Genomic DNA, 16,081 nt, shown 5'->3' with positions numbered 1-16,081 from the left:
AATTATAATAATATATATTAACAGGTTCTAATATATATTATGTATTAATAATAAGATTCAAAACACTAAAACTAAAACATATGCCATAAAAAATTAAATAATACCCATATACCCCAATATATAATCAATAAACACAAGGAATTAAAGTTAGCACTTTTCGTAAAATTTGATATTCTGCATTATCATACATCTTTTTCATGAATATAACTTGTTCTTATTTAGAATATTAGTTACAATATCGAAAACGCTCTTAATATATTTTTATGAGCAAATATATTTTCAAAAAACTTCTGATTAAAATGTAAAAAAATATAAGGATTGTGTAGATTATAATTATATGTAATACGGTATTTATTTAAGATGTTAACAATTTTATACATAATAATATTGAATTCATTTTTTTTATATTAATTTACAATAGGTGATAACAATGATGATAATGAATTAACGATAAACCTCATAATGTAAAAATATTTATAAATATATTTCTTTATAAAATTCATACAGTAATGCGTTAGATTAATATTCATTTTAACTATTATTCTATTATAAGCTAAATTAATATTCTTATAAGTATTATTCTTACCATGATTTCGTTAAATTTATGCATATATTCAATAATATAAGAATATCTGCTGAAGATACTCTTCTAGATAAAGAAACAGGTAGTGGAAACCTTTTGAGTAATACTAAACATAATTGATACATTTTTTGAAAATATAAAAAAGTATTTAGAATACAATAAAAAATATGTTTCCTGTGAGAAAAAAATGCTCTAATTATATAATCTCTTTGATTAATCAAAATATTAGGCTGTTTAATGAGTCTGATACTTCTAAATTTGAAGAATTTCAAACACGCTTTCAAGAATACAATCATGATAACAAATGTTTATCTCAAATAAATTACATGAATGAAGAGATATATATTAAAATAGAGAAATTATATATTGCGTATAATTCTATGCATCTCTTCATATTTCTGCAGATGGCCATATATGTGATAGTTCATTAGACATTTATTTTACACAAACTACTACAAAATGTGAACATCTTTTAGGTATTTATAGTGAAAAAAGAGATGTTTTTTTCCTTACAGCTTTATATGAATTCATTAACATAATTCAAAAGAATGAATAAATAACAAAAAATATAAACTATGATAATTTTGAAACTATATGGAAAAAAATTGAAGTTTATTTCAGTAAAATAACAAAATTTGCACATAGTGAAATAAAGATGTACACAGAAATAATAGGTGTAGTGCACGAACAATATATTAAAAATTTAATTCCTACTGTATCTACAGCGCTTATTACCATAATAATATTAATAATCTCATTTTATCTATATAGGGTTGAGAAAATTTTCATATAAATATATGCAATAAATATATGCAAATATTTTTATTATATGAATTGAGAATAAAATTCTTTAACAATCTATAATTTATATGAACTCATTAAATTCTTATTTTTTATTAGTTTACGCCATATGGAATGCATGTACTCTATCCTATTAAAAGAGTAAAAAATATATGGAGGAATATGTGTACCAAGTACATCAATTTCAGATGCATGAACATGATAATTAAAATGATTTAAAGTATAAAGAATAATACATATCATATCAATATTGAAGACAGTAATAAATTATATATGAAAAAAATGTGTTAGTTTCATAAAACCATGATAAAATACACAAAATTGTGATTACAAATATAACAACAATTAAAATATTTAATCATACATATATAACATTAACAAAAATATTAAAAAATAAAAAAAATATATATAACGACTAAAATATAAAAAAGTATTACATATTCCAAATAATAAAGAGAAAACATCTATAATGTTTATGCTAAAACGCATATATTATGTGTTCACACTACAATAAGTTATATATACATATAGAAAAAACATGGTCCTAATTATACTATCATAATGCATATTATATATTAACTGAATATTATAACCTTAAATAATATTTTGTATGCTAATTTATTACAACATTTTAATGTAAAAATAGGGAAAATTCTATTCCACTAATATGTATAAAAAATTTCAAAAATTTTTATTATAAAACATTGTAATATATATTATACCAATAAATATATAATAACTGTTAAAAATATATAATAGTATAAAACTGTATAATAAAATATAAATAATTAATTAAGATAAAATAAATATACAAAAAATATATATATGTAAACATTTTATACTACATATTTTATAGTATTATCAAAATTTTGTGTATGACATACTAATATATGAAAATATGTATAATTGTCATTGTTTTATTATAATGAACATCTTAATTATATAATTTATTTTGTGTATATGTGAAGGAATTTCTTTGTATATGGCTTTTGTGTTCATATATTTAATAATTTTTTTTTTGTTTATTTTATTATTAATATTATTATATAGATATACCAGTTTTGCATGCTTATTTATATACTAATTTAATTGATTTTATTTTTTTCATATAAATTATTTATCAGTCCATAAAAATATTTATTAGAAAAATTTTTTGTTAAAAACAATTGTTTTCATTAGTTCTGATTAAATTAAAGCTGAAATTTTTATTAATATCTGCTGATATTTATTAATAAACATTTAACCATAGATAACTATTTGTCTATAATACAAATGAGAAATAAAGTTTGTCTAAATGTATTATTTGTTTTTGCAAATATTTTTTTTCTTATTTAATTGTAAAACACATTTAATTTTCCCTCATCACTAGAATGTTATAGAATATTATTCTAAATAAAATTATAGATATAATTTCCGAATAACTTATGTAAATATATAGTATTACAACAATGAAATATAATGCTACCTTTTGAAACTTCCATTATTATATAATATAAAGAATAAATGTACAAACATTTCTCTTAAAATTTTACACATAAATAATAGTGTTTTCTATTAAATTTTTTCTCCATTAAATATAAGTTATATTCCTTTTTGATTATTGATACGTTCACATTATGTAACACATAAATTAAATAGATAAAAAAGTAACTTTACAACTTCAAGAGAAAAAATATATGATTTTTTATAGATATATTTCCTTTAATTTATACATAATGATATGCTATATGGCAAAAAGGTTATTTTTCTTGACACATAATTCATCTGAAATTTATTCTCATTTTTACTTACATTTTTATTTTATAGAATATATTGAATCATATTTTTAACGTTTATGCTTGAAATTATTTCTTTTTAGCTATAATTAGGTGTATATCGAATGAAAAAAAAAGTACTATAATTTAATAATATTTTACGTGACCAAAAGTGTAGGTTCTATACTTTAATCAATAATTATGAATAAATGAGTGAAAATATTATTTATATAAATTTTTCTTCTTAAAGTTTTAGTTTTACGTCAATTATTTTGTTTATAATAATATATCTTCAAAAAACGTTACGGGATAGTACAAATAAAATGATGTCTAGAATTTTTTTGAGATCTGTGATACAAAATAGCTAAAATAATGTTAATATTCCTTGTCATAATTATGTAAATGAGTTAATAACTTACATTAAAAATAAAAATTACAAGTTAATTTATATAAGTCTTCTTAAATATTATGTGTAATTAGGTTTGGAATAGCTTTCATACTTCTAAAAATTATGATTTTAATCGTAAATTATCATATACATATTCATAGCAATATATTATACTCTATCAACATTTTATTATGTAGTAATCCATAAATATATTGTGCTTAAATAAAATATTATAATGATAAGGAATATCTATAATATGAGACACTGTCATATGTTATATATATACATGATATTTATGATATGAATAATCAAAACAAATAGAAAAATTAAGATATTCCTATTATTAAAAATCATCAAATTTACACATGCTATGATACTATTAAGGCTTACAGTACACTAAATTATAATAGGCCATTTGCATTGTAATGTACTCTATATTTTTTTCTAAAAAGGAAATCGCAAAAAAATTAACTATTGCCTTTAGACTAAATTCAAGAGAATAATAAAATTAAGGACAATGAATTCAACTAAATGAATAATCTGAAGAAGTGAGAATAAAAAATATAATTGGATATTATTTACACTGGCGCTATATTGTGAACAGCCTACCTTACAACATAATTCTTATACCATGCGATAAACCTCATACAGATACTTGCTTTTTTTATACATTCCTAAACTCAAACACATTATATATTTTAAGATATATTATATATTTATATATTCCCATATGTGCAGAATATTCATATTTTCATACAATAATGAAATAAACATTTCATTATATCTTGTAATATGAGAGCCCATTTAAAAAAATCAGTATATATATTTTGGAAGATGATTTAATTTTATTCCATATATATAAATCTTAGTAAAATATTATACTATTAATTTAAAGCTTATTTGTATATTATTCACATAATTGAGTTATACAATAAAAAATTATATATTCCTATTTCATTAGAAAAAATATAATAATCAGTTTTAATAAAAGTATAAATATATATGAACTTTCTTGTAATAACAGTAATGACAACGTGTAAAATAATATACATAAGAACAAAAAATATGAATGAAATTGATTAAAATGATTAAATAGAATAGTATTATATATATATATATATAATAAATCATTGTTCTCTATAATATCATAAAAAAAAAATAAATTTATCTATAAATATATTACTAAAAAAAAGACATATATATTGTTTTACATATATGCAATTTTATTAGTATAATGTAATACAGAAATATATATATGCTGCCATAAATATAAATTAAAAATTGTAGATTAAAATAAATAATAGATCAATTAAACATATAAATACTATTTAGTAATTATTATTAGGGTATGATAAAATACAATAATAATTTTTTTCACATTATGAATAATGTGCACTAATAACTGATGCATATAAACTATATAAATAAAATTATATTATCTTCAAACACTATGTATATTTATAGCGCAGATATATTTACAAAATATGAAGGAGAATGAATTTAAAAATAATATATTATAATAATGTAAAAAATACTTAAAATATATATATATATTTTTTGCTTTTATACTTTCAATTCAAATTAATCATATATATATGAAATATTAGTGCTTTCACCTGTAGATATTTATTTTACACACAATTTAAAAAAAAACAAAAAGTATATGAATGTGAAGTAATTAATTTATTATATAAACATATATAATAACTATATATATATAATATTTACTAATACACTAGTAAGAATTGTATAATCTACAATATAAATAGCATTCGTTAACTAATGTATGTCTATTTCAATCATCTTATTTTGATAATTGTCTTTTACTTAATGGAACTAATAATACACAAAAATTTAATTTCTTTTAATTTAAATATTTATATGTATAATTCATTATGTTTTTAGATATGATAAATTCGTATTTGTTATTTATATCCATTATATAAATTAGGAATAAATATAATAAAAATATTTCTATCAATATTATTAACTAAATATCATATTAAAGTGTATTTAACGTATTAATATATATTATAATGTTATACAATATTTTACAGAAAATTTTCATCCCCATAATTACAATAGAATGGAATCAGTATAAAAGCATTTATGAAAGACATTCTGTTTCAAATCAAGGTTCTTATAAATATGGTTTATATATATAATCATTTAAAAATAATATGGATATAGACTTCATAATTAATGGAAATAATTTTCATATATTTCCTAAAAAAAATCCAAAGAAACCAAATCTACACTGTATAATATTTATTTAAGAATGATACAAAGAACTAAATTAAATCATTATTTTATATATTACAATTTAAATATGTATATATGGTATACATTTTTTCTCATTAAACTTCTTATATAGCTTTTAGAAAATTAGTTTTTAATTTTTATGTATGATATTTGTTTTATCTATTTTTTAATTCTTAGTAACGTATTAATTTATGTGTTATTCTTTTAGAGGAACAAAAAAATTTTCTCTAATTAATTTATAACGTTAGTCTCTTAATTACATGGAAATGAAATAAAAAAATAAGTAAAAACTTGTGGGTCCTTTTCATGAATATTACAAAGTAGATTTATTAAATATACCTCTAGTTTTTATATACATTTAAGTAAAAAAAAAATATATGTACTGTTATATTCATCAAATATAAGGCTAAAATTTGTATCATAAAAAGATTATTTAATCATAATTAAAAGAAATACATATAAAATATAAAAAAAGTACTATACAAAATATCATTAAGGAAAATAAATTTATAAGTATTATATTTTTTCATGATAAGTTAAATTTGTATAATAATAATTATTATTATATAAGTATTAATTTTTATATTATTTCATTAAAGCATATTTCGAATAGCTATTACTGTAAGGAAAATGGTGTCGTGTGTGTAAGTTGTCATGTCACATTATGTTTCCATATTTCATAATTTTATCTTAATTATTAAGATAAACATATCAAAGTACTATATTTACTTGTGTAATATATTTATTCTGTACAATTATCATGTATTTTTATTTATACTAAAAGTGTACTGTAATGGATTCATAGTTTAATTAAATATTATAAAATAAAATATATAAGTTCTTATATTGTAAATTATAAATATATATAACTTTTATAGTAAAATAAAACATATATTTAATATATCTTTTCCATTGAAATGTAAATCGTATACAACTTGTTCATACAATAAATATAAATGGTTTTTCATAATTATATAATTAGAAAATTCTTAATCATTATATATAATATGTACAAGATATCTTGTAATACATTAACAATTATCCCTTTAGAGTTTATAATAAAAAATGATTTTAATATATGTTATTTTTTTTCATGTATCATATTTCTTCCTTTCGCTTTATATAATAAACCTTTATAATTTTAAAAAAGAAATTCCATCAATATATTTAATGTTAACTACAGGAATGCTATTCTGTATTATGTGTTTTCAAATATTAAGAAATTTTTTCTCATACTTAAACATTTTTATTTTTTGGATGGTTTATGCATTTCAATTATTTTATTATTTAAAATTCTATATACATAGTTAATAATATTATGAAAATATAATTCTTAATTATTATATATCATAATAAAACAGTATAAAAGCTTATACCATATGTTCTTATATATAATTTATCTTTGAATTGTCAGCAAAAAAATATCATATAAATTAATTCGACTATATGATTTATATTTTATTATGTAAATCGTTGTATATTTAATAAAAAGTTTTATTGTTCAAAAATACTTCTGTTAGAATGTTAAAAAAACAAAAAAAATTATAGATATCACATACAGTTTGTAATTTAGATTATATTGTATATATATGGAAAATGTTTTGCCTTATTTTTCCTAAAAAATATATTCATAATTATATCTATATATGCTTTATACATGTAAAAATTGTAGAAATAGATATGTATACACTTTAATGATATCTTGCATTGCATCCTTTATCTAAATTCATTGTTTTATAATATTGAATCATGAATACATGTTCTATTCCGTATTCATATATAATATATTAATATATATATCTGATAAATTTAAATAGTCTGATGTATCTTATATATATATGATTATTGATATGAATAATCTATGAATAAAAAATAATATTTTTTTAATTATAACATTAATCCTTATATTATTTAATAGACTATCAGTGGTAATATATATATTTTTTCTGTGCCTAAGTAAATATGACATTTATATCTTTGAACAATATTATGTCCTTCATTTAACATTCAATTTATGAAAATAATATACTTATATTTTTATTTATAAATATTTTATGATTGTTTATTATGTAAATTAAATTACAAACTATATATATTTTATTATAAATAATAAAATATAAATATAAAACTTAAAATAAAATTTATATATTTAACTTATAAAATTATTATTTTATTATCTATGTATATTTATTCCAAATATCTTCATTCATGAAAGATGAATATATATAAATATTATGAGATGAATATGGGTTATATTAATATATATAATTCATAGTTTATTATATTAAGAGACTAATTTGTTGTATGAGTAATATATACATAACAGTAATTAAAAATATTTTCATTTTATCATTATACATTTTTATTTAATTTCATAGTTATATATGTTTTTTTCATATTCTTTTATCATATAAATAATTGATTTCCTTATCTAGAACGAATTATTTAATTATATTCTTTTATACAAGAGGAATCAAATAAAAATATAACTTTATAAAAAGCGTTTAAAATTTATGTATTATATATTAAAAAGTCTTTTATTTAAATATAGAATAATACTTTTACCAATGAATATTTATAATTACATTAATATAAACTGAATTTTGTTTATTTTGTATAAAAAATCACAATGATTTCCCAATGTAATATAAGGACTGAGGTAAGTTCCTATTATTAATGTCAACTAAAATTAACATTAACTAATTTGATAGTTATGAATATATATATATACATAGGAAAAAGCACTTTTTATAAATATCATTTTAATCTTTTATATGTATTATGAGTTTATTTTTAATACTTTTTCGTGGATACATTTTCCAACAGTATGCTTTATTATAATACTCGTGCTATGAATGAAGAAAATCTTTAAAATTCTACACTTGAAGAAGCATGTACTATGATTCAAACATCTTTAAATCCATTGTTTCTTGTGAATGACTTTAAAAAAGATTGTAAACGACTTATACTCTATTTAGACTATATAGAACATAAAAAATTCTACGATAAAAAACGAAGTTGTAAATATTTTAACTATCTGCTAAAAGATATACTAAAAACCTATAGATTCCCTAAAGAAGAAAGTGACGAAGCTTACAAAATAATTATTAATAACACCAAACAAAGTGATATTAAGAAGGTTTCTAATATGTATTGGGAAAATTTTGAAGATATGGATGAAAGTATATATTCCGTAATGAAGGATTTGAATGAACTATATAGACACTTTGTATTGAATGATAATATATGCCTTTCAAATACTCCTTGTTATAATAAGTACAAGGAATTATCAAAAATGTATACATGATCCAAAAAGGACAGTTTTCGTGAATTGTTAGATTATTTTATGGAGCAAAATGTAAAAAATATAGAGCAAATAATAGAACAAAAACAATTAACTGCAGTCCCACAACACGCAAATTTTACAAATAAACTTACAGTTATTTTAACTTTAATTATTATATTATTTACATTATTAATGATAACATTTTTTTTATATAAGGTTAAATATAAAATTAATTTATTCTTTTCATAATTTTTTTAAAAATTTACTTTACTCATAATTATGACATTTTTACATAAAATAAATAGTACAGTTATATATACAAAATTGTCCTACATGACCAATATACTCCGCCTGATTAATTTTTACAGCCAACAGTAAGGAAAGTAAGGAAAATATGGATTAAAAAAAACAAACATAATCTCAAGATAATGGATTCATCAGAATTCACACAAAATAATTTTTTTAATATTAAGTACCAATTAGGGTACACCTCCATAATCTAAACATGAAGAATGTATAAATGCTATTAATGAACATAATATAGTTACATTTAAACAATAAAATTTAGTAATAATTATTTTTACAAAATAAAAAAATAAAAATAATAATGAAATAAAATGTTATAAAAAATTAATAATTATTTGATAATACATAAAAAAAAAAAAGGAATTATATATTTTTAAATATTTCCTTATAATACAAAAAATTTTTCAGTGATCATCAAGATGTACAAACATACAATAATATATAAACATAATTAACAATTATCATTACTACTCATATAAAAAATAAGAATATTAAAATTTGAAACATGCACTGTATTCATATGATTTCATTCATAAAATGCAAAATTTTTAATTACACATAATTAAAAGAAGAAATATTATTATACATGAAATAAAATAAATAAAATGTATACATATTTGACACAATTTAATTGTAACTTAGTTTATCATAAAATAAGGTAAATGTAAATAAAAATGATCCTTAATTTTATATTTATATTTTAAATAACCAATCTATATCATCAATGGAATAAGTTTATATCAAAAATATAAGCTTCTAATTAATGTACAAAAAAATAAATTTTGGTATATTTATATAACATAATCTAAGTTATTATTAAAATATTTCCATAAAATTCTATTAATTTATATATTTATATCTTAAATATTTTAAAAGAAAATAATTAAAAAAATACATAGAATGCTCAAGAAAAAACTATTTATATCATATTTGACATATAACACCATGCATTCATTAAATAGTATTTGTAATAGCTTTAAGTTATTGTGTTCATAAATTTACGTTTGCATATTACTTTTTTTAATATATTATTTTTATTATTATAAATTGAAATAATGTTTAACTTATTTTTATAGTGATATTTATTATTAATCTATGAACATATAACAATATTATTGGAAAAACTAAAAATATCTATATGAGTTATTATAATAATTATAGTTTAACTAATATAAGTGGATAACATAAATAACCAATATGTACAAAAGTAGATAAGAGTTGAATTATGAGAAAAAAGTGTCTTAAACATAAATAATATTGCTAATATATATATTTTTTTGTATTACAATATTAACAATGTAGCATGCAAATGATATACTTCGGAATAGAATAACAGTGTATAACATATATAATAAAATATTCTTCTATTATACATTAAATATATCATAGTAATACAAAAAACATCTCATCACTTTTTACAATAAAATGTGATATAAATATATTTAATAGTAATTATGCATATAAATATCAAATGAGTAAAAATAAATATACTGAACGAAATAAATAAAAATAGCATATAATAATTAAACATATTTTTTAATTGCTTCTATAGAATATTCTATCTCATGCAACTTGTTTAATGTATATATCTTTAAAAATACAGTATAGCGTAATAATCTTACTTATATGTATATTTATTTTGTGCAATATATATATACGTTTTAATATTACAAAATATTTTTTAACGTATATTAATTAAAGCACTATATTTTCTTATGCTTTGCACCATGTATTTTCTGCTTCAAAATATTTTAGATTATTTCTATTTTAGTAAATTTATTTTTATAATTACCATTAATTGAATAAATTGTATGTATATAATATTTCGTATATTCTTTTCTTTTAATAAAGAAGACAATAATAATTATTATAATTTTTTTTTTATAGATAACTATATTTATATACAATGTGAACAATTTATACTAATTACTAGAATGATATTTAAATATTTTATTTTAGCATTACCCTAAAATATATTCATTTTTTATATATATCTAGAGTTGTAAAATAAAGCAAAGCATATGTGCATAATAAATAGTAATAAATATGAATTTATAGGATATGTAAAATTATAAAATTATATATATAATTAATATGAGTATTTTTGTACTATTCTAATATTATTTTCACAAAAGTATGCAAAAAATCATGTTGTTTAACAACATCATATTTTTTCGTGTGTAAATAATTAAATGGATAATATTTAAATAATATATTTAGTGTGAACTTATTTCCTAATAAGCACGGTTTTCACATTCTATAAATAAGTAATAATAAATTAAAAGAAATGTATATGTATATATACATTGCACAGCATATATCTATAATTACATGGAATTGATTTGTACGCTGATTAAGCATTCTTAATATTAAGAGATACATCACTAAAAAATTTTATGATGTTAGTATATTGATTGTGCGTATTCAAATAAATGTTTGCTCTAATTTATATTATAAAAAATTATACTTATATTATAAATCACTATAGACAAATATTTTGTGATTTTTTAATATATCTATTGGATGAAAAATGTGTGAGGTAAATAAGCTAATAATAATGTAATCTATAGTTTATATTTAACAAAATGTACATGATATAAATTTGAATAAATCTATAACATATATGTTATAATACCCTGTATTCATATTTATGATTACTATAACATACATAACTAAAACAAATATGTGTCTCGATAAAAATAAAAGAAGAATGAAATAATTTTAAGGTGTGAGAATTAATAATTTTTTTATGTTCGTATGTATAAATATGTATCAACATATGTAAAAAATATAATGCAAATATTTGTTTTCTTAATAGTAATGCTTTCGTAAATGTTTTTTACTATTAATTCCTTCCTAAAGAAAATTACATGTTTTTTATTACACGAAAAATAATTACGATTTTTTATAGACATATTTATTTTTTTTATGTAATATTTGTTTTAGAATTTTTTTTTTATACCATATATTAAGGGCATACATCCTATTTAAAAAAAATTAATTTATATATTATATATTTATATATCTTGAACATTATTTGTAGAGCTTGTGATACATAAATGGATATAGAATTAAGATTATATAAACATATATTATACTATATTTTACTAAAATATTCTTATTTTTTCTTTTACATTAAATAAAATGTACAGTATATAGTTAGTCAAAAGTCATGTCATTTGAAAATAAAATATATATATTTTTTTTTTTTAAATATAAATTTATCTAAAGAGAAAAATTCATAGAAGCATATTTTTCATATAATATAATTCAGTAACATTTTTTTATTAAAATTTATGTTATTTTATATTAGTTATTAATAACTTCTATGTAAATTAATAGCATTTAAATTTTTTTTTCAAATTGTTTAAAAAATTATATATATTATGTATTTGTATTCTTAAGTTAATGCTTGTTAAACAATAGAAGAGAAAATAAAAATATAATGCTATTTAAAAGAATAAAACTATATATATTATATGAATAATATATTTATGTCCTAAATTTATATTCCGGATATATAAAGATTCGTACAAAAGTTAAAGTATTATACAGATAATTCCTCTAAGGTAATATATAATGTCAACATATGTAGAATATTCAGATTTATAATATGAGATAATAATAAAATTTATACATATATTAATTAACATAACAATGTTTTATTTTATATATATATTTTTTCCCCTTTGTTCTGTATTTTCTATTTATATACATATTTTTCTGCACTAGAATTTTATATGTATTTTTACAGTAATTACTGTAATTCTGTACATAAATTTTCAGATGTATATTGTATTTTGAGCAGTATTAAATTTATATGATGTTACTTAATATGTTTATATTCTGTAATACATTAAAATAATTCTTTTATATAAATGATGTTTCAATTATTATTCGTAACGAAATCAGCATGCGATATATATAGTGAATATTAAACTTTTTATTATTATAAACAACAAAAAATTATTAGAATTATCTTATCAATATAACAGAATTATAATCCTTATTTTAATTGTATTAAATATTCTAAACGTTTGGACGAGAGAATTTTTCGTTTATAATAATATTAATTAATTTCAATTGATATGATATTTTTACAGCATAAAATGTATATATTTCGCAACATTTATAATATATTATTTTTAAATTCTAAAGTGAATATTTATTCTTCCAAATAAATACTTTTTAATACGCTTAAATATATTATATTGAAAATTGCTATAATTATAAAATGGCAATATATTTATAATGTATTAATAGATAACTTATCCTCGTATAAGATACAAGAAAAATTTAGGGAAAATATGAAGATAAATGTGCGACAGTAATATTTTTTGTATTGCAGGAGTATTATGAAATATAAATATGGATATATTGGCACTTTGTCAATTTTTTATTGAAATATTTTTTTAGATGTTACCTTAATTTATCAGATTTTACTTTAATAATACATCAATCGGAAGCAAAACAGAAAATAAGGCTTAAAAAAATGAAGTCTATATAAATAATACAGATTATTCAAGGGTATATAAAAATATAAGTATAAGTGTTTAAATTTAATACTTAATGATCAAGCTATGCTAATTAGATTAAATGTATATATTATTTTATACAACAGGTAAATAACAGTAATAAAACAATAATAAATGATATTATAAAAAGTAAAACAAAATATCATCATAAATATGTGGACAATTATTAGTGGAAATCCATCAGTTATATTTATTTTTTGTATAATACATTCATTCATAATATTTACATATATCAGCAAAATATATATGTATAATTAAGAATAAAGATATTTACTAATTACTTATATTAGATTATATGACAACAGTAAATTATAATAATTATCGTATTATTAATACATATACTTAAACTATGAAAATACATAATTTGTTTTCTCCTATATTATTTACATAGAATTATAATAAATATCAATATATTCAAAACAAAAAGTATAAAACGACATATTAATTTAAACCAGAATATAATACCCTTGCACGCAAAACCATTAATCACATTAATATCAACTTTTGTATGTTCATTTCACATAAATTAACACAATGACTACGCAACCAATAGTAACAGAAAACGTACGTCGTCACATTTTTAATTAATTAAAATTTATATTACGTAATCTGAAAATATTTTTATGTGTGTAAGAATAAGAAGAAATATTTTTTTTAAACATTATATTAAAATATTGTTTTCATTGTGACTTTAATTTTTAGTACGATTTTAAGGATATATTCCCCACATGTGTGAATGATTTTCATACTCATACCACTAATAGCACAACTAATGTTGAATCTAAAATTGGCAATACATGTTCAGTAAATGTAAAATCTTTAAATTTTGATGAGTATTACAGATATTTTTTTGTATCAAATTGTAAGCAGCTTCTTCTCTACTTAAATTATATAAAAAATAAAAATAGCACTACTGAAATATCACGAGGCTGTAAATATTTCAATTATAGGTTAAAATATTTATTAAATATTTATAATTGTCCTGAAAAGAGCACTGTAAAAGCTTATAATAAAATGATAATTAAAGAAAATGAAAATATTTATTATAATATATCTAATATATGTGAATTATACATTAAAGACATTAGTGATGATATATTTCAAAATTTTGAAAAATTGAATGATCTATACAATGCTTTTATACTACAGAGTGAAAAGTGCCCTAAGAATAGTACATGTTTTACAAAATATACTAATTATTCAAAAAATTGTGAAAATCTGAATAATAACAGTTATTGTCAAGTTCTAAATTCATTTAAACTTCTCTATATTCAAGATACTGTAAATGAACATATCCATAAAGAAGCTTCTGAATTCACAGAGTCCTCATCGCTTATACATATACGTGCAGCTTTTTTAACTATAACATTCACAATATTTGCATTATCATTAATTATATTCATTTTTCATAAGGTTAAATATAAATTCAGCTTATATTATATATAAAGTATTAAAATTTATGTTTCCCATTATTACAAAATTTGTACCAAATAAATGAAATATGCGTATAACTATGATATACTTTCGTTATTATTAGAATACGTCTTATAGATCATATCTACAAAAATTGTTAGTGAAAATAAGGAGATTTATTAATAAAAAGGATGAAGAATATCTTATATTCTTGGATTCATTGGAAAGCCCCTATAAACCTTCTATTGATAAGGATTACACAATAGAATATAGTTCAGTACACTATTCATAATAAAAACATGTTTAAATTAATGAATTAAGAATAATTTCACCCAAGTAAAACAATAATGGATATGAGTATTGTATGAAAAAATAAACAATTATGCAACAGAAAATGCTATAAAATTATAATTAAATTATAAATTAATTTATATTTTTTCTGTAAATTAAGACAATGCGTGTAATGTTAAATGTAAAACTGTGTAACATAATGAAAATAAATATAATTCTTATAAAAGAGCTTAAGAAAAGTACAACATATTAACATGTAATAATAGTTATTACATATCATATAAGAATAGCATATAATAGACATATCAAAATTTAAATAAATTTGAAGGATTAATAAATAATTATTTTCGTGATTTTAAGCTTATTTAATCTAAGTGAAAAGAGAAGTGAATTAAATATTTAATAAAAAGTTCAAATAAATACAATATATATGTTAACATACGCTCATATAATAATATACAT

General features: G+C 18.5%; 2 protein-coding genes across 2 annotated transcripts; both read left to right on the top strand.

Annotated features, from left to right (window-relative positions):
• Positions 1-8,687: 8,687 nt before the first annotated feature.
• Positions 8,688-9,323, top strand: PGO_002700 (hypothetical protein; the record flags this gene model as incomplete). Its single annotated transcript, XM_028691173.1, has 2 exons — positions 8,688-9,017; positions 9,105-9,323. 2 exons carry the CDS (start codon positions 8,688-8,690, stop codon positions 9,321-9,323), a joined length of 549 nt encoding a protein of 182 aa, XP_028546974.1.
• A 5,126-nt stretch (positions 9,324-14,449) lies between these two features.
• PGO_002695 (variable surface protein) lies at positions 14,450-15,620 on the top strand (the record flags this gene model as incomplete). Its single annotated transcript, XM_028691172.1, has 3 exons — positions 14,450-14,479; positions 14,618-15,328; positions 15,453-15,620. 3 exons carry the CDS (start codon positions 14,450-14,452, stop codon positions 15,618-15,620), a joined length of 909 nt encoding a protein of 302 aa, XP_028546973.1.
• Positions 15,621-16,081: the final 461 nt, after the last annotated feature.

The sequence above is a fragment of the Plasmodium gonderi genome, assembly GCF_002157705.1.
Source record: "Plasmodium gonderi DNA, contig: Pgo-contig_310, whole genome shotgun sequence".
In the NCBI taxonomy this organism is placed as follows: domain Eukaryota; phylum Apicomplexa; class Aconoidasida; order Haemosporida; family Plasmodiidae; genus Plasmodium; species Plasmodium gonderi.
Note: the sequence above shows the minus strand (reverse complement) of the source record. Positions and strands in the feature narration are given on the sequence as shown.